The sequence below is a fragment of the Scyliorhinus canicula genome, chromosome 2, assembly GCF_902713615.1.
Source record: "Scyliorhinus canicula chromosome 2, sScyCan1.1, whole genome shotgun sequence".
Classification (NCBI taxonomy): Eukaryota; Metazoa; Chordata; class Chondrichthyes; order Carcharhiniformes; family Scyliorhinidae; genus Scyliorhinus; species Scyliorhinus canicula.
Genome location: NC_052147.1, coordinates 2,268,940 through 2,296,906, shown reverse-complemented (window position 1 = coordinate 2,296,906; position 27,967 = coordinate 2,268,940). Strand labels below are relative to the sequence as shown.

Below are 27,967 nucleotides of genomic sequence, written 5' to 3'. Positions count from 1 at the left end.
CTGCAGTTTCCTTCCCCATCCTATACCTCCTAAATCTTGCCGAATAGCATCATAATTGCCTTTCCCCCAGCTATAATTCTTGCCTTGCGGTATATACCTATCCCTGCCCATTGCTAAAGTAAACATAACCGAGTTGTGATCACTATCACCAAAGTGCTCACCTACATCTAAATCTAACACCTGGCCGGGTTCATTACCCAGTACCAAATCCAATGTGGCCTCGCCCCTTGTTGGCCTGTCTACATACTGTGTCAGAAAACCCTCCTGCACACACTGCACAAAAACTGACCCATCTATAGTACTCGAACTATAGTATTTCCAGTCAATATTTGGAAAGTTAAAGTCCCCCATAACAACTACCCTGTTACTCTCGCTCCTGTCAAGAATCATCTTTGCAATCCTTTCCTCTACATCTCTGGGACTATTCGGAGGTCTATAGACAACTCCCAACAGGGTGACCTCTCCTCTACTGTTCCTAACCTCGGCCCATACTGCCTCAGTAGACGAGTCCTCAAGCGTCCTTTCTACCGCCGTAATACTTTCCTTGATTAACAATGCCACACCCCCCCCTCTTTTACCATCTTCTCTGTTCTTACAGAAACATCTAAATCCTGGAACCTGCAACAACCATTCCTGTCCCTGCTCTACCCATGTCTCCGAAATCGCCACAACATCGAGATCCCAGGTACCAACCCATGCTGCAAGCTCACCCACCTTATTCCGGATGCTCCTGGCGTTGAAGTAGACACACTTCAAACCAGCGTCCTGCTTGCCGGTGCCCTCTTTCGAACTTTTAACCCTATCCCTGACCTCACTACTCTCAACATCCTGTACACTGGGACTACAATTTAGGTTCCCATCCCCCTGCTGAATTAGTTTAAACCCCCCCGAAGAGCACTAGCAAATCTCCCTCCCAGGATATTGGTACCCCTCTGGTTCAGGTGAAGACCATCCTGTTTGTAGAGGTCCCACCTACCCCAGAATGAGCCCCAATTATCCAGGAAACCAAAACCCTCCCTCCTGCACCATCCCTGTAGCCACGTGTTCAACTCCTCTCTCTCCTTATTTCTTACTTCGCTAGCACGTGGCACGGGTAACAACCCAGAGATAACAACTCTGTTTGTTTCTAGCTCTCAGCTTCCACCCTAGCTCCCTGAATTTCTGTCTCAAATCCCCATCTCTCTTCCTACCTATGTCGTTGGTACCTATGTGGACCACGACTTGGGGCTGCTCCCCCTCCCCCTTAAGGATCCCAAAAACACGATCAGAGACATCACGAACCCTGGCACCTGGGAGGCAACACACCAACCGTGAGTCTCTTTCGTTCCCACAGAACCTCCTGTCTGTTCCTCTAACTATGGAGTCCCCAATGACAAGTGACAATGACATGAATGCTAACATTGCATTTGCCTTCTGAACTGCCGACTGAACCTGCATGTTAACCTTAAGCTAATCGTGAACAAGGACTCCCAAGAACCTTTGTGCTTCTGATTTCCTAAGCATTTCCGCATTTAGAAAATAGTCTGTGCCTAAATTCCTCCTTCCAAAGTGCATAACCTCACACTTTTCCACATTGTATTTTATCTGCCACTTCTTTGCCCACTCTCCTAGCTTGTTCAAATCCTTCTGCAGCCCACCAGCTTCCTCATTACTACCTGTCCCTCTACATATCTTTGTATCATCTGCAAACTTAGCAACAGTGCCTTCAGTACCTTCTCCCAGATCATTAATGTATATTGTGAAAAGTTGTGGTCCCAGCACAGACCCCTGAGGCACACCACTAGTCACCGGCTGCCATCCTGAAAAAGACCCCTTTATCCTCACTCTCTGCCTTCTGCCAGTCAGCCAATCCTCTATCCATGCCAGAATCTTACCCTCAACATCATGGGCTTTTAACTTATTTAACAGTCTCCTATACGGTACCTTGTCAAAGGCCTTCTCGAAATCTAAATAAATCATGTCCACTGGTTCTCCTTTATCTAACTTCCTTGTTACCTCCTCAAAGAACTCTAACAGATTTGTCAGACACGACGTCCCTTTAATAAAGTCGTGCTGACTCAGTCCTATTTTACCATGCACTTCCAAGTACTTTGCGATCTCATCTTTAATAACAGACTCTAAAATCTTGCCAATGACCGAAGTCAGGCCAACCGGCCTATAATTTCCCGTCTTCTGCCTCCCTCCCTTCTTAAACAGCGGTGTTACATTAGCCACTTTCCAGTCCTCTGGGACCCTTTCTGCCTTCAGTGATTCCTGAAAGATCATCACCAATGCCTCCACAATCTCCTCAACTATCTCTTTTAGAACCCTGGGGTGTAGTCCATCCGGTCCAGGTGACTTATCCACCTTCAGACCTTTCAGTTTCCCCAGAACCTTCTCCTTAGTAATGGTCACTGCACTCACCTCTGCCCCCTGGTTCTCCTGGAGCTCGAGCATTCCACTGGTGTCTTCCACCGTGAAGACTGATGCAAAGTAACTATTCAGTTCCTCTGCCATTTCTTTGTTTCCTATTATTACTTCTCTGGCCACATTTTCCAGTGGTCCAAAGTCTATTTTTGCCTCTCTCTTACCTTTTATATATTGAAAAAAACTCTTCCTATCTTCCTTTATATTACAAGCTAGCTTGCACTCATACCTCATCTTCTTCCCCTTATTTCTTTTTTTAGTTGTCCTCTGCCTGCTTTTAATGGCTTCCCAATCCTCTGGCTTCTCATTAATCCTTGCCACTTTGTTTGCTTTTTCTTTAGCTTTTATGCTGTCCTTGACATCCCTCGTCAGCCATAGATGCCTCATCCTCCCCTTAGCATGTTTCCTCCTCCTTGGGATGAATTTCTGTTGTGCCTCCCCAATAACCTCTAAAAACTCCTGCCATTGCTGTTCCACTGTCTTCCCGCTAGGCTCCTTTTCCAATCAGCTCTGGCCAACTCCTCCCTCATGTCTTTGTCGTTACCCTTATTTAATTGTAATACCGTTACATCTGATTGCAGCTTCTCCCATTCAAACTGCAGGGTAAATTCTATCATATTGTGGTCACTGCTCCCTAAGGGTTCCTTCACCTTAAGTTCCCTAATCAAGTCTGCCTCATTAGACATCACCAAATCCAGAATTGCCTGTTCCCTAGTCGGCTCTGTCACAAGCTGCTCAAAAAAACCATCTCTTAGACATTCCACAAATTCCTTTTCTTGGGACCCACTACCACCCTGATTTTCCCAGTCCACCTGCATATTGAAGTCCCCCATGATGATTGTAATATTGCCTTTTTTACATGCCTTTTCTATCTCCTGATTTATTTTCTGCCCCACATCCTGACTACTGCTCGGGGGCCTGGACATAACTCCCATCAGGGTCTTTTTACCTTTGCGATTCCTCAACTCTACCCACAGAGATTCTATGCCTTCTGATCCTATATCGCTCCCTATTATCGATTTAACTTCATTCCTTACTAACAATGCAACCCACCCCCTTTGCCCATCTGCCCCCCCCCCCCCCCCCCCCCCCCCCCCCCCCCAGACATCGGTTCCAGTCCTGCCCAGGTGTAGACCGTCCGGTTTGTACTGGTCCCACCTCCCCCATGAACCGGTTCCAATGCCCCAGGAATTTGAATCCCTCCCTCTTGCACCATCTCTCGAGCCACGCATTCATCCTATCTATCCTGACATTCCTACTCTGACTAACTCGTGGCACTGGTAGCAATCCTGAGATTACTGCCTTTGAGGTCCTACTTTTTAGTTTAACTCCTAACTCCCTGAATTCAGCTTGTAGGACCTCATCCCGTTTTTTTTACCTATATTGTTGGTGCCTATATGCACCACGACAGCTGGCTGTTGACCCCCCCCCCCCCCCCCCGAATGTCCTGCAGCTGCTCCGAGACATCCTTGACCCTTGCACCGGGGAGGCAATGTACCATCCTGGAGTCTCGATTGCGTCCAGAGAACCGCCTGTCTATTCCCCTTACGATCGAGTCCCCTATCACTATAGCCCTGCCATTCTTCTTCCTGCCCTGCTGCGCAGCAGAGCCAGCCACGGTGCCATGATCAAGGTACTGCACTCATCACAGCCGCTAATCCTCAGAATGGCCCATTTATTCCGACTATGTTTTGTCTGCTAACTAATTCTCAGTCCATGCCACTATATTACCCCAATCCCACGTGCTCTATTTTTGCTTACTAGCCTGCTGTGTGGGACCTCACTTGAGAGCCTTCTGAAAATCCATATCCACCACATCTTCTGCTTTCACCGTATCTATTCTGCTGGTCACATCCTGCAGAAACTTCAACAAGTTTGTTAAACATGATTCCCCTTTCATAAATGCACACGCGCTGACTCAAATATCCACTTATTGAATCCTTGATGATAGATTCTTGCATTTTCCTCACTCCTGATGACAGGCTAACAGGTCTGTAGTCCCTCCTTTTCTTGCGCCCTTCTTTCTTAAATAGTGGGGTTACGTTTTCTACCTTCCAATCTGCAGGGACCATTCCAGAATTTATAACATTTTGGAAAATGACCACCAATGCATCCACTATCTCTGCAGCCACCTCTTTCAACGCTCTGGCATATGAAATAGGGGCCGAAATAGGTTAGTTCAAGCCTACTCTGCCATTTATGGGATGTGGATGTCTCTGTTCAGGCCAGCATTTATTGCCCATCGCTAATTACCCTTGAACTGGGTGGCTTGCGAGGCCATTTCAGGGGGCAGTTAAGGGTCAGCCACATTGCTGTGAGTCTGGAGTCACTGATAGGCCAGGCCGGGTAAGGATTTCCTTCCCTCAAAGGCATTAATGAACCGGATAGGTTTTTATCGATGATTGTTTCATGGTCACTAGCTTTATATTCCAGATGTATTAATTGAATTTATATTCCACCAGCTGCCAACCCGTGTGACCCTAGAGCGTTAGCATTAGCCTGAATCTCTGGATTACCAGCCCTGTAACATTGCCATTCTGCCAACATCTAACCACCATGACCGGGAATGTTCTGCCCATGATGGTGATGGAGGTGGAGACGATCAATGAGTTCAAAAGGTAATTGGGTGAGCACTTGAAGGAAATAAGATTCAGGGCTGTAGGGCTAGAATGGAGGTAACTGGATTTCAGAGACCTGGCAATGATATGATAATCTCCATTCTCAGCATTATAACCCTGAACTTCTCGAGGGCAATTAGAGATGGACAACAAATACCGGCCTTGCCAGCAAAGCTCATACCTCATTGAATAAAAAAATCCTGCTGTCCTTGATGGCTCCAGACCCTTTTGGGACTCCAGTCCCACCCCATTGAGATTGATTGTTTCGTACCCTGTGGAGTGATCCTGGAAAGTTGGTCTGCTTTATTAAAACTACTTAGCGTGGCCATGGGATGGGTAATAAATGCCAGCCTTGCCAGCGATGCCTTCACCCTGAGAATGAGTTTGAAAATGCCTATATTTATTTGCCATGAAGGAGTTAAAGCGCTTCTTTCCAGATTTGCATGTAGCGGCATTTGTACGCTCACAGCCAGCAGTTAATAGAGCCCTTAAGTGGCAGTGCGAGGGTGTGCTGTTTAATGGTGAGGAAAGAGTGTTTGTTTAAAGGAATATGGATCAGGATAAGAGGGTTATTGTTCCGCTTCTTCCCAAGCTGGGATCCAGCTCAGTGTGGTCTGGGCCTCTCTGGCGCCAAACTCAAGTTGAATAAGGGAGATTTCCAAAAAAAAAGTCTTTCAGCTGGCTGAGTTGGCAGTGTGTAGGAGGCTGCTTGCTGCAGGAGGCAGCTTTAGGGAGTCTAGTTGAAGACACTGTAAAAGGACACGCTGAAAAGCAGTGCAGGGGAGAACAGAGCACTGCTCTCTGCTCCCTCAGGAGCTGGGGCAAGCAGCCACTGTGCTCACACACTGATGGTAGATAAACAAACTGCCCCGTTATATTACTCGTTTTCTCTGCTCCTTCGGGTCAGGGAATGAACACATTCTGTTTCTTATAAATAAAAGTCGGATTGTATTAATTTGAGCTAAATTAGCTATACTTTCAAAATAATAAATTTGAACGCATGTACACACTCCTTCCTATTCCACTTCCCAAAATGCTTCTTTCTTGCAAGTAACCTACTGAAGGAGCATTGCTGCTCATGCACCCTTATACATGCTGATTCACTTTATACTCTGGTCTGGAGGAATGACAACATAGCCGGGGAGCCACGGTGTAATGGCCGATTTACACTGGGGAGTGCCGCAGACTGGGGGAGACTTGCCCTCAGAAAGTTGATAGTGTAGTAGTTGTGATGTTTTGGGATCATGACCTGTAACTTTGAGCCCTGTTCCGAGTTACGGACACCAGGCATCGCCTCTCAGGAAGAAATTGGGGATGGGATGAAGCAAAAGAAAACCATTTGGACCACCATCATTTGAAAGAACTATCCAATTAGTCACAGTCTCCCCTTTCCTGGCAGCCCAGCAAATTACTCCTTTCAAATGTTTACCTAATTCCCGCCTCAATGTTGCTCTTGAATCTGCTTCCACTGCTCTTTCAGGCAGTGCATTCCAGATCATACAAGCTTGCTGAGTTTGAAAGAAAATTCTTCTTATCCTCCCTGGTCCTTTTAGAAATTGCTTTAACTCTGTGACCTCTAACTATCGATTCTTGTAATTTATAAAGGCCCTTCGAATGTTTCTGAGAGCAAAACGTGACTCCAGTCGGCAGTGATGTGGGTTAATAAATATCCATTGTCGCACACCCTCCATTAGCTAACTTAACTTAGTGTCCATGACGTAACTGTACAAGAATTTAGTACCTTATTAATAAACTTATGAAGCAAGGAAGAAGCAGATGTTTATGGAGATTGGGCTTTCACTTCGGAGATCTGCGTTTAAATCCAAGTCTGTAAGAGCACCATGTGAAATGAGTTTGGCCCAGTTTCTGTGGGCATGCATACAACGCCAAACCTTCCTTGGCATAGTCATAGTGTACACAAGGAGACGATTCGATCTATCGTGCCTGACACTGACGTAGTTTCTCCTGTGGCCCTCATAATGTTCAGCAATTCTGTCAAATCTCCCCTTCACCTTCTTTGCTGGAAGGAGAGGTAATTCTTCCAATATTTGGAGTGGCTATTTTCACAGAGTTCAATGGCTGCTATGCTGGTACAGTAAAATGGCACTGCTGAAATTAGAAGAGACGAGGGCATTGTTCTCTGCCTGAGTAAGACGGTTTGAAATCCAAAGGGTGCTAGACCTCTTCCACCTGAAGGAACCACAAAAAAATCCGTGATACACACAGAAAATCACAAAAAGGTATGACAGCTCCACACCGTGACAATTTACCGACCTTATGACAATGTGAAATTTACTGAAGAGTGTGTAATGACAGGGGGAAATATTTAAACCCACCATTTGACATTTATCAAAATGCTACAGTCATTTCAAATGAAGTAACCGATAGCTTCCAGCTTCTTTAAACCAGGTACCCTGATTCCTAAATTATTAATAATACCTATATATCATATTGAAAAGTCTAAAGTACATTAAGCAATTAGTTACTTCTTTTGAAATTCTGTAACTTTTAAGTAGGTAATATTAACCTGAATATGTGAGTGAGCTAAATTAATATCAGTAGATATATAATCTGTAACACAGGGTGCTAGGGAAGAGGAGCTGCTGAATGATTATGTGAGGGAGTTGAATTAACGTCAGTAGAGATACAGTCAGTAACATGATGCTGTGGGGAATGGGGTTACTGAGTGACAGTGTGAAGGAGCTGGATTAACATCGGTAAAGGTACAGTCAGTAACACAGGGTGCTGGGGGGGAGGGGTTACTGAGTGACAGTGTGAGGGAGCTGGATTAACATCAGTACAGATACAGTCAGTAACACAGGGTGCTGGGGGAGAGGGGTTACTGAGTGACAGTGTGAAGGAGCAGGATTAACATCAGTAGAGATACAGTCAGTAACACAGGGTGCTGGGGGGAGAGGGGTTACTGAGTGACAGTGTGAGGGAGCTGGGGGAGAGGGGTGACTGAGTGACAGTGTGAGGGAGCTGGATTAACATTAGTAGAGATACAGTCAGTAACACAGGGTCCTGGGGGAGAGGGGTTCCTGAGTGACAGTGTGAGGGAGTTGGATTAACATCAGTAGAGATACAGTCAGTAACACAGGGTGCTGGGGGAGAGGGGTTACTGAGTGACAGTGTGAGGGAGCTGGATTAACATCAGTAGAGATACAGACAGTAACACAGGGTGCTGGGGGAGAGGGGCTACTGAGTGACAGTGAGGGAGCTGGATTAACATCAGTAGAGATACAGACAGTAACACAGGGTGCTGGGGGAGAGGGGTTACTGAGTGACAGTGTGAGGGTGCTGGGGGAGAGGGGTTACTGAGTGACAGTGTGAGGGTGCTGGATTAACATCAGTAGAGATACAGTCAGTAACACAGGGTGCTGGGGGAGAGGGGTTACTGAGTGACAGTGTGAGGGAGCTGGATTAACATCAGTAGAGATACAGACAGTAACACAGGGTGCTGGGGGAGAGGGGCTACTGAGTGACAGTGTGAGGGAGCTGGATTAACATCAGTAGAGATACAGACAGTAACACAGGGTGCTGGGGGAGAGGGGCTACTGAGTGACAGTGTGAGGGAGCTGGATTAGCATCAGTAGAGATACAGTCAGTAACACAGGGTGCTGGGGGAGAGGGGCTACTGAGTGACAGTGTGAGGGTGCTGGATTAACATCAGTAGAGATACATTCAACAGTTTGTTCGTGCCATTTTTCCGCTGCTGGACTCAGTCATTTAACTTTCGTGATTCTTCTGAGAATATCAATCATCAGCATTGATACAAAAATATTCTAAAAGAAAGCAAGTAAAAATATACAAATGGAAGTAGGAAGCTAATCATGGTTATTTTTAAGTGGCCTAATTTTGAAGAGGGCTGATGGAAAGGCTCTTTCAATAATTGGTTTATGTGCTTAAGATCAGACATTCAACCACTGAGCAGCCTGTACTGGACCCTGAGAAGAGGAATAGCGAAGGCACTGACTTCATACTCGATCACTCTGTCTGCAGTGATAACATTTGAATTCCATCCAATTGATTTACTTGGCTCACTAATCCCCTGGGCTAACTAAACCTTAATTCAAAGTCCATAGAAGCATAGAAAATAGGTGCAGGAGTTGGCCATTCATCCCTTCGAGTCTGCACCACCATTCAATATGGTCATAGCTGATCATGCAAATTCCGTATCCCACTCCAGCTTTCTCGCCAAAATCCTTGATCTCTTTAGCCACAAGGGCCACGTCCACCTCCCTCTTGAATATATCCAATAAACTGGCCCCAACAGCTTCCTGTGGTAAATAATTCCACAAGTTCACAACTCTCTGAGAGAAGAAATTCTTCCCCATCTCAGTCCTGAATGGCTGACCCCTTATTCTTAGGCTGTGACCCCGAGTTCTGGACGTCCCCAACATCAGGGAACATTCTTCCCACATCCAGCCTGTCCAGTCCCAACAGGATTTTATATGTTTCCATGGGATCCCCTCTCATTCTGCTAAACTCCAGTCAGTACAAGCCCGGTCGATCCAGTCTTTCTTCATCTGTCAGTCCTGCCATCCCGGGAATTACTCTGGTGAATCCTTCGCTGGACACTCTCAATAGCAAGAATGTCCTTCCTCAGACTAGGAGACCAAAACTGCACACAATACTCAAGGTGTGGCCTCCCCAAGGCCCTGTATAACTACAGCAAGACGTCGCTACTCCGATACTCAAATCCTCCCGCTATGAGGGCCAGCATGCCATTAGCTTTCCTCACTGCCTGCTGTACCCACATGCCAACCCTCACTGCCTGCTGTACCCGCATGCCAACCCTCACCGCCTGCTGTACCTGCATCCCAACCCTCACCGCCTGCTGTACCCACATGCCAACCCTCACTGCCTGCTGTACCCGCATGCCAACCCTCACCGCCTGCTGTATCTGCATGCCAACCCTCACCGCCTGCTGTACCTGCATGCCAACCCTCACCGCCTGCTGTACCCGCATGCCAACCCTCACCGCCTGCTGTACCTGCATGCCAATCTTCAGCGACTGTTCCACCATGACACCCAGGTCTCGTTGCACATCCCATTTTCCTAAACTGCCACCATTCAGATAATAATCTGCCTTCCTGTTTTTGCCACCAAAGTGGATAACCTCACATTTACCCACATTATATTGCATTTAGCAAGTATTTGTCCACTCAGCCAGCCTGTCCAAGTCACCCTGCAGCCTCTCTGCATCCTCCTCACAGCACACACTGCCACCCAGCTTAGTGTCGTCTGCAAATTTGGAGATAGATTCCTTTGTCCAAATCATTAATGTATATAGTGTACAACTGGGGTTCCAGCACTGAACCCAGCGGTACCCTGCTGTATCCCACTAGTCACTGCCTGCCACTCAGAAAAGGACCTGTTTATTCCCACTCTCTGCTTCCTGTCTGCCAGCCAGTTCTCCATCCACATTAATACATTACCCCCAATACCATGAGCTTTAATTTTGCTCACTAATCTCTTGTGTGGGACCTTGTCAAAAGCCTTTTGAAAGTCCAGATACACAATATCCACTGGTCACCCTTGTCCGATAGGAAAATGCTGGAAAATCTCAGCCGGTCTGGCAGCATCTGTAGGGAGAGTAAAGAGCTAAAGTTTCGAGTCCAATGACTCTTTGTCAAAGCTTCGATAAAGAGTCATCGGACTTGAAATGTTAATTCTTTTCTCTCCCTACAGATGCTGCCAGACCTGCTGAGATTTTCCAGCATTTTCTCTTTCGTTTCAGATTCCAGCCTCCACAGTAATTCGCTTTTTGGTCACCCTTGTCCACTCTACTGGTCACATCGTCAAAATATTCCGCAAGATTTTTCCTTTAGTGAATCCATGCTGACGTGGACCGATCCTGTCCCCACTTTCCAAATGCTCAGTTATTTCATCCTTAATAATTGACTCCAGCATTTTCCCACCACCGATGTCAGGCTAACCGGTCTATAATTCCCCGTTTTCTCTCCCTCCTTTTTTAAAAAGTGGGGTTACATTAGCTGCCCTCAAATCTATTGGAACTCTTCCAGAGAATGCTGGAAAATGATCACCAATGTGTCCACTATTTCTAGGGCCACTTCTTCAAGTACTCTGGGATGCAGGGCATCAGGCCCTGAGGACTTGTTGGGTTTTAATCCCATTAATTTCCCCGCTACAATTTCCTGACTAATAAGGATTTCCTTCAGTTCCTCCTTCATGCTGACCCTCTGTCCCCTAGTATTTCCGGAAGGTTGTTTCTGTCCTCCTTAGTGAAGGCAGATCCAAGGTAATTGTTCAACTGGTCTGCCATCTCTTTGTTGCCCATTATAAATTCATCTGATTCTAACTGTAAGGAACCTATATTTGTCTTCACCAGTCTTTTCTCTTCACATATCTATAGGAGTTTTTGCAGTCAGTATTTATGTTTTCTCAAGATTACTCTGGTATTCTATTTTCCCTTTCCAAATTAAACCCTTTGTCCTCCTCTGCTGAATGTTTAATTTCTCCCAGTCCTCTGGCTTGCTGCTTTTTCTGGCCAATTTATACACCTCCTCTTTGGCTTTATCACTATCCCTGATTTCCCTTGTTAGCCATGGTTGATCCACTTTCCCCGTCTTACACATGCGCCAGACAGGGATGTACGATTGTTGTAAATCCACTATCCTGTATAAACCACAAACAAGAATGTCACTATCTCATCACAAAGACCCTTTTAAAAAAAGGAATGGAACTTGTGGTAAAGGTGAATGTTCAGTCTGATACTGAGGTACACAGAGCAGGGAAGTCTGGATGTGTTTCCCATTGTCATCAGGGAAACCCAATTCTGTTAGTAAAGATTTGTTCGTATAATATTAAAGAATGATATTAGGGCTAAAACACTCAAATGTTGAGGACATGTTGCAGAATTATAGAACAGAATAAGTCACAGGAGGTCAATCGGTCCATTGCATCCACATCAACTTTCTCAAAGAGCAATCCAATTAGTCCCAATCCAGTTATTATTTACCCCACATCCCTGCAATTGTTTCTCAAAGTATAGTTTTGAATTTGTTTGTGGGATGTTGGTATTGCTGGCAAAGCCAACATTTACTGCTCATCCTTAATTGCCCTTCATGTATCAAAGTTGCATAAACTTGGCTTGCGTTTTCTTGAGCCCAGAAGGCTGGGTTGATCTGATTGAAATATTTAAAATGGTAAAGTGATTTTATGGGGCGGATACAGAGACATTGTTTACTGTGGCAGGGATCTAGAACAAGGAGGCATAATCGTTAAATTAAAACTAGGTCATTCTGGGTTAAATCAGGATGAACCTATTGACTCAAAGGGCAGTGGCAATTTCTCTCCTAAAAACCTACAAATACTGGGGCCAATTCAAAATTTCAAGGCTATATGTAGTGTTTGTGATGGATTAAAGCGGGTAAATAGAGTTGAGGTAGAATTCAACCATTATCTAATTGAATGGTGGAAGAAACTTGAAGGGCTTAATGGCCTGTTCCTGGTTCTATGTTCACAGAACAAACTGTCCCCATTGAACTAGGTTCCGATTAGAGGCTCAGTTAATTTGTGGAGGTTGATCCATTTAAAGGGAAAAAGCTAACCTGGACAATTTGTTTGCATTTTAAAGAGTAAACTGGGTTAAAAGTCTAACATTTCCAAGCTGATTATGTGGGATCCTGTTTGATGTTAATAATGGCAGTTTCAATTCATTGAACTACTTCCACGCATAAATGCAGGATTGTGTTGCCACTGTGCAGAGTGCGTGTGGGTTTCAGCAAGAGACAACACAACAGCAGTGAATATATGCAAGGTCTGATCTATTGAGATCATCATTACAGCTGCGAGCTCTTACAGAGGTATGCTTTGTATTTTAACAGAGCTGTATGGGTTTGATGTCCTAATTGACTCCAATCTCAAGCCCTGGCTGCTGGAAGTCAATCTTTCACCGTCTCTGGCATGGTAAGTAAGCAAATTAGCATTGCTATCATTTCATTAAAGTTTGCGCTTGAGAAGATTGTGTGATTCAGACCCAAGCCTTCCTCTTCTGTGACCTGGGTTCAAATCCGACCCAGGATGAAAATCTCCTGTTAGTTCATTTTCACAGTCCCACTTGAAATGGGATTGAATTGTCTCTATCCATGGGCTAACGGTGAAAAACCACAATACTCTCAATACAATACCAAACTGTCAATCTTGCTTCAAGAGGCAAAACTGTGGCTGGTATAGAAATGAAAAAGTATGATACTGATGCAGTGGGAGTTGAACTTTGTGGTTGAAGCTAAGGCACGCTGGCGGACTATATCTGGGCGACACTGTGGCACAGTGGTTATCAGTGCTACCTCGCAATGCCAGGGACCTGGGTTCGATTCTGGCCTTGGGTGACTGTGTAGAGTTTATATGTTCTCCCTGTGTCTGCGTGGGTTTCCTCCCAGTCCAAAGATGTGCAGGTTAGTGGATTGGCCGTGCTAAATTGCCCCTTACTGTCCCAAAGGTTAGCTAGGGTTACGGGGATAGGATGGGGACATGGGCCTGTGTCAGGTGCTCTTTCAGAGGGACGGTGCAGACTCAATGGGCTGAATGGCCACTTCCTGCAGCGTAGGGATTCTATGACATTTTAGACCTGAATCCTGATGCTGGAAAGTGTCCTATTCTTCAGCATCACCTTGATGAGTATAAATTTGGCACTGTGGTGTTATAGACAGATTACGGTGATGATGTGGCACTCACAGGTTAACACTCATGGTGTTCGACAGGTAACAAATACACAGGAGGAGAGGACGTATACAGCACACAAACAGGCCATTTGACCCAACCAGGCAATGTTGTTTTTTTTATACTTGGGTCACCTTCCATTCTTCCTCAAGTAAATCTATCATCATATTCCTCTCCGTTCGAATGAAGGGTCACCGAAATGTTAATTCTGTGTCACCACATATGTTCCCTGGCCTGCTGAGTATTTCTAGTATTTTCAACCTCCACAGTATTTTGCTTTTGTATTGTAACCCTCTATTTCCTCCTCTCCATATACACTTGTCGAGCTCCCTCTCAAATGCGTCTATGCAATTCACTTTAATCACTCACTGTGGTAGTGAGTTCTACATTCTCACAAGTTTGGCTAATTGAATTTCTTGGTGACTATCTTACATGGATGACCTCTAGCTATACTCCTGCCCACAAAATAATACATTCTCTCTGTAGCCACTCGATCAAAACTTTCATCATTTTTAACATCTCCCCTAGATCACCTCTGAGCCTTCTGTTTTCAAAAGAAAAGAGACGTAACCTGTCGATCCTTTCCTGATAATACATACCTGAGAATTTCTAGGGTTATCCTTTACAAATCTTCTCTGCACCCTCCAGTGCCTCCTATGGCAGCCACTACACGAAGTGTGGTCTAACCAAAGTTTAGCAGATCCTCCCTACTTCTCAATTCAATCTCTACAGAAATAAAGTGGAGTGCTAGGTTAGCATCTTTTATCGTCTTACTAACCTGCGGTACAACTTTTAGTGATTGGTGCATTTGTACTCAAATCCTTTTGTTCCTCATCCCCACCTAGACCAAGCATTAAATAACCTCCCTGTTCTTTCCGACTAAAATTTATGATCTGTTTGTTGCCCATTCTGCAATTCCTCTTTATTTGTTGTAATCCTCCTCCGCATTGACTACCCCCTCCAATTTGGTATTATCCACAAATTAGTTGTATTTTTGATTGTAAAGTCCATATTGTTAATGTAAATTGTGAACAGCAGTGGTCCCAGCACTGCTCCTTGTGAAACACCACTTCCCACCTCCTGTGATTCCAAACAGCTACCCTTTACTCCCACTCTCTGCTTTCTGTCTTGAAACCAGCTGGCAATCCACTCCGCCACTTTTCCCCTGACCCCACATTCTCTGATCTGATGCCTGAGTCTATTATGAAACATCCTATTGAAGACCTTTTGAAAACCCAGATAAATTACATCTACTGCATTACCATTGTCTGATCTCTCTGTTACCTCCTCAAACAATTCAATAAAGTCGGTCAAGCAACACTTTCCCTTTTGAAATCCAAGCTGACCCTTTTATATTTTTTATTTCTAGATGTTCACCCTACTTTAGTAAGGATTCCATTACTTTTCCGACCACTGATTCTGAGCTGGCTGGTGGAGAATTCCCTGGACAGCCTCTGTCCTTTTTAAATATCAGAATTACATTAACTATCTGACAATTGTCTGGCCATACACCTTTTTCTAACAAATTGTTAAATATGAATAATGCCTCTGCAATCTCTTCCCTAGATTCTTTCTTTCAAAATATGGGGATGCAATTCATCCAAACCAGGGGCTTTATCCTCTTTGAGTTTGTTTATTTATTCAGTACATCCCTTTTTTAATTTGACTTCTGCTATCTCATTGATTATCTCATCATTCAACGTCATGTCTGTCTGTCCTATCTCCCTGGTAAATACTGAAGCAAAACAAATATTCAATATTTCTGTCATCTCTCCATTGTTACCTGAAGTGTTACCCTGTATATCCTTTAATGGGCCTATTCCCATCACAACATCCATTTTCTCTTGATGTGCTTATAAAATATATTGCTATTTTGTTTTATGTTCTTCAATAACTTAATTTCATAATTCCTTTTTGCCTTCTTATTTGTTTTACTTCCAGTCATTCATAGAGTCCCACGAGTGTTTTAGTTTGTTAGAGTCATTAGCTGGGATTCTCCATTCAACGCCACTCTAATTGGGATTCCCGATCGGGTGGAGAAAGGAGCGTCAAGGGGAACACGGGTTTGGCGCTTGTGATGAATCTAGGTATTTCAGATATTGTTGTATTATGGATATAGATAGGTTAGGAGAGTGGGCCAAAATGTGGCAGATGGAGTTTAACGTGGATAAGCTCGAGGTCATCCATTTTGGTCGGAAAAATGGAAAGACCACTTCTTATCTAAATGGGAAGAGACTTCGGGGTGTCCTGGTGCAGAGGGATCTGAGCGTCCTCATGCATGAATCACAGGTACAGCAGGTAATAAAAAAAGCGAATGGAATGTTCAAGGCATTGGTGAGACCACACCTGGAGTTGTGCAGTTTTGGTCCCCATATTTTAGGAAAGATGTAGTGGCATTGGAGGCAGTTCAGAGGTTCACTAGATTGATTCCAGAGATAAAGGGTTTGTCATATGAAGAGAGATTGCACAGTTTAGGCCTACACTGTCTGTCCAGAGTTTAGAAGAATGAGGGGAGATCAAATTGAGGTATATAAGATGCTAAAAGTTCTGGATAAAGTAGACGTGGAGCTGATGCTTCCTCTTGTGGGGCATTCTAGAACGAGAGGTCATAGTCTTAGAATAAGAAATAGCAAATTTAAAACAGATTTGAGGAGAAACTACTTCTCCCAAAGGGTTGTGAATCTGTGGGATTTGCTACCCCAGAGTGCGGGGGATGCTGGGACAGTGGGTAAATTTAAAGAGGAGTTAGACAGATTTTTAATTGGGAATGGGTTGAAGGGTTATGGAGAACGGGCAGGATGGTGGAGTTATCAGCCATGATCACATTGAACGGTAGAACAACCTCGAGAGACTAAATTGCCGACTCCTGCTCCTAGTTCTCATAGAGTCATAGATGTTTACAACATGGAAACAGGCCCTTCGGCCCAGCTTGTGCATTCTGCCCAGTTTCTATCACTGAACTAGTCCCACTTGCCCACGTTTGGCCCATATTCCTCGATACTTAGCCTCCCCATGTAACTGTCTCACTTTTTTAAAGGAAAAAATTGTACCTGCCTCTACCACTGCCAGTAGCAGCCCGTTCCAGATGCTCATCATCCTCTGTGTGAAGAAATTTCCCCTCTGGTCTTTTTTGTATCTCTCCCTCTCACCTTAAACCTCTGCCCTCTCGTTCTAGACTCCTCTACCTTTGGGAAAAGATGTTGACTTTTTACCTTGTCTATGCCCCTCATTATTTTATAGACCTGTATCAGATCACCCCTAAACCTCCTACATTCCAGGGAAAAAAGTCCGAGCCTATCCAGCCTCGCCTTATAGATCAGACCACCAAGTCCTGGGAGCGTCCTTGTAAATCTCTTCTGCACTCTTTCTAGTTTAATAGGGTGACCATAACTGAACACAGTATTCCATGTGTGGTCTTACTAATGTCTTGTTGAACTTCAACAAGACGTCCCAACTCCTGTATTCAATATTCTGACCAATAAAACCGAGCATGCTGAATGCCTTCTTCACCACCCTGTCCACCTGCGACTCCACCTTCACGGAGCTATGAACCAACTCCCTACCATTAACTGAGTAGGTCCTGTCCTGATTTGATCTACCAAAATGCATCACCTCACATTTATACAAATTAAACTCCATCTGCCATTCATCAGCCCACTGGCCCAATTGTTCAAGATCCTGTTGCAATCTTATATAACCTTCTTCACTGTCCACTATGCCACCAATCTTGGTGTCATCTGCAAACTTACTAATTATGCCTCCTACATTCTCATCCAAATCATTAATATATATAACAAATAACAGTGGACCCAGCACCGATCCATGAGGCACACCGCTGGTCACAGGCCTCCAGTTTAAAAAAACCATCCTCCACAACCACCCTTTGGCTTCAGTTGGCAAGCCAATTTTGAATACAATTAGCTACCTCACCCTGGATTCCGTGAGATTTAACCTTTAGCAACAACCTACCTTGTCAAAGGCCTTGTTAAAGTCCATGTAGACAAGATCGACTGCACTGCCCTCATCTACCTTCTTGGTTGCCCCTTCAAAAAACTCAATCGAATTTGTGAGACAAGACTTTGCCCTTACAAAGCCATGCTGACTTTCCCTAATTAGCCCTTGTCTGTCTAAATACCTGTAGATCCTGTCCCTCAGAATACCTTCCAACAATTTACCCACTACAGAAGCAAGGCTAACCGGTCTGTAGTTCCCAGGCTTATCCCTACAGCCCTTCTTAAAAAAGGGCACAACATTTGCTACCCTCCAATCTTCGGGCACCTCTCCTGTGGCTGTTGATGATTCAAATAATTCAGCTAGGGGGCAATTTCTTCCTGAGTCTCCTCCAACGTCTGGGATACATTTCATCAGGTCCTGGGGATTTATCGATCTTGATGCACTTTAATACCGCCAGCACCTCCTTCTCTGTAATATGTACACTCCTCAGGACATCATTTTTTATTTCCCCAATTTCTCTAACATTCGTGCGTTTCTCTATAATAAATACCGATGAGAAATATTCATTTAGGATCTCTCCCATCCATTGTGGATCTGCACACAGATGACCTTGTTTATCCTTAAGAGGCCCAACCCGCTCCCTAGTCTTATGTTTACCCTCTATGTATCTGTAAAAGTTCTTTGGATTTTCCTTTGCCTTAACTGCCAAGACAATCTCATGTCCCCTTTTTGCCCTCCTGATTTCTCTCTTAACTCTACTCCGACAAGCCCTATACTCTTCAAGTGATCCATTTGATCCCAGCTGCCTATGCATGTCATATGCCTCCTTCTTCCTCATGTTCCAAGAAAGAACTCTTCCGTCTAATTCCATCTTCCAGTTCTTGGTCTATAGTCCTGCAGGTAACAGTACCTCGAGGACAAATTCTTTACATTGTTTTTTATTCATTTACAGGATGTGGGCATCGCTGGTTAGGCCAGAATTTATTGCCCATATGTAGTTGCCCTTCAGAAGGTGGTGGTGAGCTGCCTTTTTGAACCGCTGCAGTCCCTGAGGTGTTGGTACACCCACTATGCTGGTAGGGAGGGAGTTCCAGGATGTTGCCCCAATGACAGTGAAGAAACGTCCGATATATTTCCAAGTCAGGGTGATGAGTGACTTGGAGGGGAACCTCCAGTTGGTGGGGTTCCCAGGTATCTGCTGCTCCTGTCCTTCTAGATGATAGCGGTCATGGGTTTGGTGTTCTTGATTAATAAGGGTATTGGGGTTATGGGGAGAAGGCAGGAGAATGGAGATGATTTGTGATCGACCGGTGGAGCAAGCTCGATAGGCCGAATGGCCTAATTCTGCTCCTAAATCTTATGGTCTTATAGTTCGGGTTAAAACCCTGGGATAGTATGTGACTGCTTCAGTCATGTTTTTAAAAGTCCTGGTTTGAAAGGCAGGAGACATTTTTGGGGACAGAGGTACAATTAAACCATTGTAAAAGTAAGATCATAATTAATTCCAGCCATGGATATTGTTTGCTGAAGATGGGCTAATGGACTTTAATTTATGTTAAGAGGGTTTCCTGGGGAGTAGATTTTTAGAGACTTTTTTTTAGTTTGAGTAAGATGCTGTAGTTAATGAGGGGACCAGGGGCTGAAGAAGCCAGATATTGAGTTTCAGGGTTTAGTTTTAGATAGGGTTGTGAACAAACAAGAAGCTGTGCTCTCCATACAGTTCAGTTAAAGACCTGTATGAACTGACGAGAAGTTTCTGGAGAAACAGTCAGTTAAAGTTTTGACTGGACAAGCAGCTTTTCTCAAAGCGGTTTAGGTAAATAGATTTTGCCTGTGAACCAAAAAGCAGTTTCTGGAAAGGCTGGCAGTTTATACATTATTTGAGATGGGAAAGAATCTGCAAGCTGTGACCTGAAGGATATCACTTTCTCAAAGTGGTTTACCAAAGATATCTTAATAAAGGAAGTATTCCTGAGTCTGATAACAGTATTTAAAAGTGAATTGTGACCGGAAATGGGTTTTGATTGAGTGGAGATAAAGATATCAGCTCGGATTGTTTCATTGTATTGATCAGCATTGTTTAACTGGTAATTGAAATCTAGTGTTTTATGATGTTAAAGTTAGTAATACTTTATTAGTAATAACATTTAAAAAATATACCATATTCCTATTTGTGCGTGAAATCACTCCTGGAGCGAAGTATCCTTTCCTCACAGTCTTACAAACTAAATAAAATATTGGGGGTTCTGTCCCGTATCCTAGCAACTGTTGGGATCTGGCCTCGGATCATAATAAGCTGAGAAAAAAAGGAAGTGAAAGCACTTAGCTCTTTTTGATGTGGTGAGGAGCTGTCAATTATAGCAGGAGTATTTATATACATAGTAGTTAGCATCAAAGGAGGGTACTTGAGATTCATTCAAGTGGGATGGGATAGATAAATAAACATCCCCCCTCCCCCGAAGCAGCTGTGTCTGAGCAAATACAACTCAATCACTGGCAAGTGAAATGTATTGCTCTGTGAAATTGAATGGAATATTTGCATTTCAAAGGTTTTTGAAGGATTTGAAGCCCTTTGAAGTGCACTTGGCTTTTGAGGAAGTCTCTGACACTTGTGACAGCTGCTGCTTAAAACACTTGTCGGGCGCATCAGGTGTTGGGGAAGAGTAAGTGAAAATGCAGTGATCTTTAACTCAACTGCTTGGACTGTTCTTCAGCTTTTAGGTGGGGTGACTGAATGATGGGGATCTCTGATTGGGGGGGTGTTCTTTGATTTGGGGGAGGGGTCTGTTGGGGGGGTTCTCTGAAGAGGGGTTGGGGGGGGTTTGGGTGAACTTCATACATGTGTGTTGGGGAGGATGCCCCTAATTGTTGGGGGGGGGGGGGGGCAGTGCAAGTTTGCATTGTGAGTGGGAGACCTCGGTATCGGGCTCAAAACCAGACCTCGGTATCGGGCTCAAAATAGTGTCCCGATACTGGGATTCCAATGGAATTGAGCGAGCGAGCTCCATGCATAAATTAGCAAAGTGAAAGAGAGGGAATCACATACTGAGCCCCGGTCCGAGCACCAGCAGACACCAGTAGCCATTCCCTGCTGGCAGGAGCAATTCGGCTCCATAACGGATAATCCCAGAATAGAGTATTTTCAGCACGGAAAGAGGCCCTTCAGTCCCTAGTGGCTGTGCTGCCTATCATGCAGCTACCTGATCAAATCCCCTTTTCCAACACCTGGCCAGTAGCCTTGTTCTTCCCTTTTAGTTAATAGATTTTACCAGCACTTGGTTGAAGATGGTTTTAAATGTTTCCCCTTGTTATCGTGGCATTGGTGTTGGATGAGTTGGCATGAATGATACGAAGAGAGTTTATGTTGATGAATTGGACAAGTTAATGTTAATGTCCTTATCCACACGTTCTATAAACTCCACTAATCCACAAGATTTATCAGATGCAACTTGTTGGCCCTCTCTAAATGAAAGCCACTGCTGGCAGATATATTTACCAGTCTCTCATCAGTCTCAAACTCCATTCCCATATCCAGGCAGAGCTTTTTAAAAATTACATTTAGAGTACCCAATAATTTTTTTCCAATTAAGGGTGATTAATAATAATAATCTTTATTATTGTCACAAGTAGGCTGGCATTAACACTCCAAACCCCCCCCCCCCCCCCCCCCCCCAATCAAGGGCTGGTTTAGCAAGGGGCTGGTTTAGCACACTGGGCTAAATCGCTGGCTTTCAAAGCAGACCAAGGCAGGCCAACAGCACGGTTCAATTCCCGTACCAGCCTCCCCGAACAGGCGCCGGAATGTGGCAACTAGGGGCTTTTCACAGTAACTTCATTGAAGCCTACTCGTGACAATAAGCGATTTTCATTTCATTTCATTTTTTCATTTTCAATGCAGCTGCTGCTTGCAGCTACTCTTAGCATGAGATATGCTGCCATGGTATGTCACACTCGTCTGTCTTGCCGCATTCTCGCACACTGTAGCTCGTCTGAAATTGCTCTGTCACTATGCCTAGGCCGATTCCTCTTTCTGCTGCTCTCACTCTGTACTTTACAACTCTGATCAAATGGCCAAAATACTGTTGTTCCCGTCTCGAGAAACACAACTTCCTTTCCGTATAAGGAATTTTTAACGTAAGTCTTAGAATTCACATTTCAAAGGCTTTTATTGTCCTTCATAGATCTTTATTGATTGTCCAGATTTCTCAGGCAGACAGAAAAGATGCTTCCTGGCTAGTGGCTTATTTGTTGTTAGTGATTACAGAAAGGTTCAGTGATTTAAACACACAAGAACATTATCATGTTTGAGGTACAGAGTTGGACAGTGACAGCAATTCCCCAACTTCCTAGTTATGAGGATGGGTTATGGAAACTGGACAAAGTGAGAACTTGTTAAAGTAGACATGCATATAAATGGGTGAGTGAAGGTGATTACTGGAAGTTTGAGGTTATAAAGCAGTTGACGAATGTGAAACACGATCGCTGTCGGGAAGGGTTTGTATTCCTGGGGATGTGAGTTGAAAAAGATAATGTGTATTATGAAGAAAGTCAGGGTGACCCAAAGGGAAGCAGGGTTGCTGAGTAAGATGCAAAAACAGTCATTTTCATTAACATCCCACTTTTAACATGGAGAAACGTGCCAAGGACTTTCACAGAGATGCAAGGAAATCTGACACCGAGCAAAGGAAGGTATGATTAGGAGTGATCTACAATCTTCATTTTTGTACTACTTGGTAATGAGGATGTTTCCACTTGTAGGAAAAACCTTTGTTTCTCCTGTTATTAATGCCGAAAGGAATTTGATAAACATTTGGGAAGGAGAAAGCAGATTGAGTTGAGTGAATCGGGTAACTCTTTCAAATAGTTGGCACGGTAGATGAACAGCCTTCTCCACGATCCTTTGATGCACATCAGAGCCTCCTGCAGTCCTTCAGCTTTCTTCAGGATCCTAATATGTGGTTAGGTCCCAATCCTCCGCACGTTTTTCTTTGGATCTTACCCTCCACCACCCTGGACCATGCACACCTGTGAGAGATCCAACTTCCAATCAATATCAGCCTTCTCTGTGAAATCTGAGGCAGAGTTGTGATTTAGTATTTCTGCTGTTCCCTCACTCTATACTCCAGGCTTGAGGCACTCTCAATTACGACGCGAGAGCGGTAATCAAAGGCTTTAATATACAGAGAACAGGACAGCATTCGAGAGAAGTGTGCTCGCCACATGGAGCCTTATCCTATATACTGTTTCCTGGGGGCGGAGTCCCCCAGGGTTCCAAGCCTCTTAAAGGGGCAAGGTATTAAAGGTAAATACCGTTCATCACAAGGCTATTGGCAGCAGAATCCCTACCTAGCATTTGCCGCTGTTGTGCTATTCAGAAGCCTTTTTCGAGCCCTTGAATTTTGTTTGCTTCTTTTCTCCTCCCTTCATAAACCTTTTGTACATTTGTGTCTTCTATATTTTCTTTAATGTCTTGGTTTTCAGTTTTGTTATCTGCACTGTCAGTACTAAGTGCTGTTTTTAGTTTCAAATCTGAACTAATCTCACAATTGATTCATCAATGGAACCCCAGCCTTCGCCACATTCTCAGCTTTCCTTCTTGGAATGTACTTAATTAGCTTTGTTTCCATTTCATTGCTGATCTAAGACTCTATTTGGCAATGTTCCTTCGTATTTAACTTGGGCAAGGCCCCTTCTTGCCGTGATTTACGTTTGTAGAAAACAAACCCAAAGCACCTTTGTCTTCAACTCCTTGGCCTCATTCTAAGAAAAGATTAACGATAATGTGATCCCCGGTGAAATTGCATTATGACGGTGATCAGAGGAAGTCCATTAGAGGTACAGATAGGATACAGTGAAGATCATTCCCAGGGTGAACGATTATAGTTGTGGAGAAAGACTTGGAAAGTTGTGACTGTTTACCCTGGGGCTGTGTCCCATATTTTAGATTTCCCAAAGAGTGGAAACAATCTGGGTTGTGAATCTTTAGAATTCTGTACCCACTCCTGCTCCTCCTATTTCTTGTATTCTTGTTAAAGCTATCAAGTTAGTCCCACGCTACCTACTGCTATCGCCTTCATAATTCAGTATTTTTGTTTTTTTCAGTTATTTCTCCAAATCACTTTTTGAAAGTTTGTTTCCACCACCCTTTCATTCAGCGCATTCCGGATTATAACAAATGTTGAACAAATGATTCCTCCTGCCGTCTCTGCTTATTTTGCCTGTCACCTAAACTTTGGGACCTCTGGTTGTTGACTCTTCCGTCACTGGGGACAGTTTTCTACAAAGGCTATTCCTGATTTTGAACGTTGCTATCCAATCTCCTCTTAACAGTCTAAACTCCAGGGGCAATGCCAGCTTCTCCAGTTGCATAACATAATTAAAGTCCCTCATTCTGGAACCATTTTAGTAAACCTACATTGTATTTGTAACATCCTTCCTGAAGTGTGATATCCATTATTGAACACAATACTCCAGCTGAAGCCTAACTAATGTTTTCTAACGTTTTGTACTCTGTTCCTGTGTTACTTAAAGCTAAGTGATAATTTAATGATAATTTACCAAACTTCACGAGACTTTGGGGTGGTCCCGGTGGATTGGAAATTAGCAAACGTGACACCACTGTTTTAAAAAGGAGGTAGGCAGAAAGCGGGTAATTATAGGCCAGTTAGCTTAACTTCGGTAGTAGGGAAGATGCTGGAATCTATCATCAAGGAAGAAATAGCGAGGCACCTGGATGGAAAATGTCCCATTGGGCAGACGCAGCATGGGTTCATAAAGGGCAGATCATGCCGAACTAATTTAGTGGAATTTTTTGAGGACATTACCAGTGCAGTAGATAACAGGGAGCCAATGGATGTGGTATATCTGGATTTCCAGAAAGACTTTGACAAGGTGCCACACAAAAGGTTGCTGCATAAGATAAAGATGCATGGCATTAAGGGTAAAGTAGTAGCATGGATAGAGGATTGGTTAATTAATAGAAAGCAAAGAGTGGGGATTAATGGGTGTTTCTCTGGTTGGCAATCAGTAGCTAGTGGTGTCCCTCAGGGATCAATGTTGGGCCCACAGTTGTTCACAATTTACATAGATGATTTGGAGTTGGGGACCAAGGGCAATGTGTCCAAGTTTGCAGATGACACTAAGATGAGTGGTAAAGCGAAAAGTGCAGAGGATACTGGAAGTCTGCAGAGGGATTTGGATAGGTTAAGTGAATGGGCTAGGGTCTGGCAGATGGAATACAATGTTGACAAATGTGAGGTTATCCATTTTGGTAGGAATAACAGCAAAAGGGATTATTATTTAAATGGCAAAATATTAAAACATGCTGCTGTGCAGAGAGACCTGGGTGTGCTAGTGCATGAGTCACGAAAAGTTGTTTTACAGGTGCAACAGGTGATGAAGAAAGCGAATGGAATTTTGTCCTTCACAATTTTGTCCTTTTCACAGTAACTTAATTGAAGCCTACTCGTGACAATAAGCGATTTTCATTTTTCATTTTTTCATTGCTAGAGGGATGGAGTTTAAGACTAGGGAGGTTATGCTGCAATTGTATACGGTGTTAGTGAGGCCACACCTGGAGTATTGTGTTCAGTTTTGGTCTCCTTACCTGAGAAAGGACATACTGGTGCTGGAGAGTGTGCAGAGGAGATTCACTAGGTTAATCCCAGGGATAATGAGGAGAGGTTGAGTAGACTGGGACTGCAGTCATTGGAATTTAGAAGGATGAGGGGGGATCTTATAGAAACATTTAAAATTATGAAGGGAATAGATAGGATAGATGCGGGCAGGTTGTTTCCACTGGCGGGTGAAAGCAGAACTAGGGGACATAGCCTCAAAATAAGGGGAAGTAGATTTAGGACTGAGTTTAGGAGGAACTTCTTCACCCAAAGGGTTGTGAATCTATGGAATTCCTTGCCCAGTGAAGCAGTAGAGGCTCCTTCATTAAATGTTTTTAAGATAAAGATAGATCGTTTTTTGAAGAATAAAGGGATTAAGGGTTATGGTGTTCAGGCCGGAAAGTGGAGCTGAGTCCACAAAAGATCAGCCATGATCTCATTGAATGGTGGAGCAGGCTCGAAGGGCCAGATGGCCTACTCCTGCTCCTAGTTCTTATGTTCTAAGATTTCTGCATACTTTTTCATCAGCCTTCTCAACTTGTTCTGCCAACTTCAAACATTTGTGTGCATTCACCTTCAGATTCCTGTTCCTACACCTCCTTGAAAATTGTGCCATTCAGTTTTTGTTGCCATTCTTCATTCTTTCTACTAAAATGTATAATTTCATCTGTCAGGAATCACTATTCCATCGATGTCTTCCTTGAAATCTGTTAATATCCTGTTTCGTGCTGACTACATTTGAGTTTAATTTCTTCTGCAAACTTGAAATTATGCCGTATATACCCAAATCAAGTTCATTACTATATATCAAAAAGAAAAGTGATCTTAATAATGACCCCTAGAAGACACCACTGTATACTTCGCTCCAATAACCACACATATGAAAGGTCCCAAGGTGCAATTTGCGGTGTAAGGATATTAATAGATAAATTAGCAAATGCAGGTAAATTGTGTTTGGGTGCAGATCGGTTGAATTGAATGCGGAACCAGGATTGGTAGGTTCCTAATCCAATGGAAAAGGCTGGAGTGGGATGATTAATTGGTTCCACTTGAAGAGCTAGTACTGGCAGAGATATGATGGGCAAAAGGAGCTCCCTCTGCACGACTGGTTCTGTGGTTCTGCGATTCATTCTAACTGGGTTTCACTGCATTGATACCTGTGCGGCAAGGAATCTGTGCAAATCTGGACCAGCTCCTGATTGAATTTTCTTTCACTTCTTTCTCACTAGTGATGCACCCTTGGATCTGAAGATCAAAGCGAGCATGCTGTCAGACATGTTCACGTTAGTGGGTAAGTGCCAGTTTGCTGGGAGCACTCCCTCAGTTTCTTCACCTTTGAAAATAGCCTTGATACCTGACAATGAACTATATTTAAAGATTTAGTTGGAATTTACATAACATAACAAACCTTTGTTGCTTACTAACTGCTTGTTTATCTCATTACTTTGTGGGATCTTATTGATTGTAAAGTGATCATTGATATTGTTATGTTTTTCCAACAACAACTTGCATGTGTGTATATAATATATGTGTGTGTCTAATATATATGTGTGTATATGTATAATATATATGTGTGTGTATGTGTAATATATATGTGTATATGTATAATATATATGTGTGTGTATGTGTAATATATATGTGTGTATATGTATAATATATATATGTGTGTGTACATATAATATATGTGTGTGTATGTGTAATATATATGTGTGTATATGTGTAATATATATGTGTGTGTATGTGTAATATATATGTGTATATGTATAATATATATGTGTGTGTGTACATATAATATATATGGGTGTATATGTATAATATATATGTGTGTGTGTACATATAATATATATGGGTGTGTATGTATAATATATATGTGTGTATGTGTAATATATATGTGTGTGTATGTATAATATATATGTGTGTGTATGTGTAATATATATGAGTATATGTATAATATATATGTGTATATGTATAATATATATGTGTGTGTATACATATAATATATATGGGTGTGTATGTATAATATATATGTGTGTGTGCATAATATATATGTGTGGATATAAATTAGCACAGAAAAATGTCCAAGACTCATTTTTTTGTGACATAGAACATAGAACAGTACAGCACAATGCAGGCCCTTCGGCCCACGATGTTGTGCCGACCATTTATCCTAATTCCTATCCTCGGGCAGCACCGTAGCACAAGTGGATAGCATTGTGGCTTCACAGCGCCAGGGTTCCGTGTTTGATTCCCCGCTGGGTCACTGTCTGTGCGGAGTCTGCACGTCCTCCCCGTGTCTGCGTGGGTTTCCTCCGGGTGCTCCGGTTTCCTCCCACAGCCCCAAGACGTGCAGGTGAGGTGGATTGGCCATGATAAATTGCCCTAAGTGATCAAAAAGGTTAGGAGGGGTTATTGGGTTACGGGGATATGGTGGAAATGAGGGCTTAAGTGGGTTGGTGCAGACTTGATCGGCCGAATGGCCTCCTTCTGCACTGTATGTTCTATGTTTAATCTAAGGTCAACCTAACCTACACCCCTTCAATTTACTGCTGTCCATGTGCCTGTCCAAGAGTCGCTTAAATGTCTCTAATGACTCAGACTCCACCACCTCTGCTGGCAGTGCATTCCACACACCCACCACTCTCTGTACAAAGAACCGACCTCTGACATCTCCCCTGTACCTTCCTC

At 43.6% G+C, this 27,967-nt stretch overlaps 1 protein-coding gene across 3 annotated transcripts in view; it reads left to right on the top strand.

Moving 5' to 3' along the window:
- ttll5 (tubulin tyrosine ligase-like family, member 5) overlaps positions 1-27,967 on the top strand; it is a 509,143-nt gene that overhangs the window by 146,903 nt on the left and 334,273 nt on the right. For all 3 annotated transcript variants that reach the window (XM_038821737.1, XM_038821754.1, XM_038821747.1), the window contains exons 13-14: positions 12,878-12,959; positions 26,512-26,573. In XM_038821737.1, the coding sequence (XP_038677665.1) occupies positions 12,878-12,959; positions 26,512-26,573 (144 nt within the window). The remainder of the gene's footprint in view (positions 1-12,877; positions 12,960-26,511; positions 26,574-27,967) is intronic.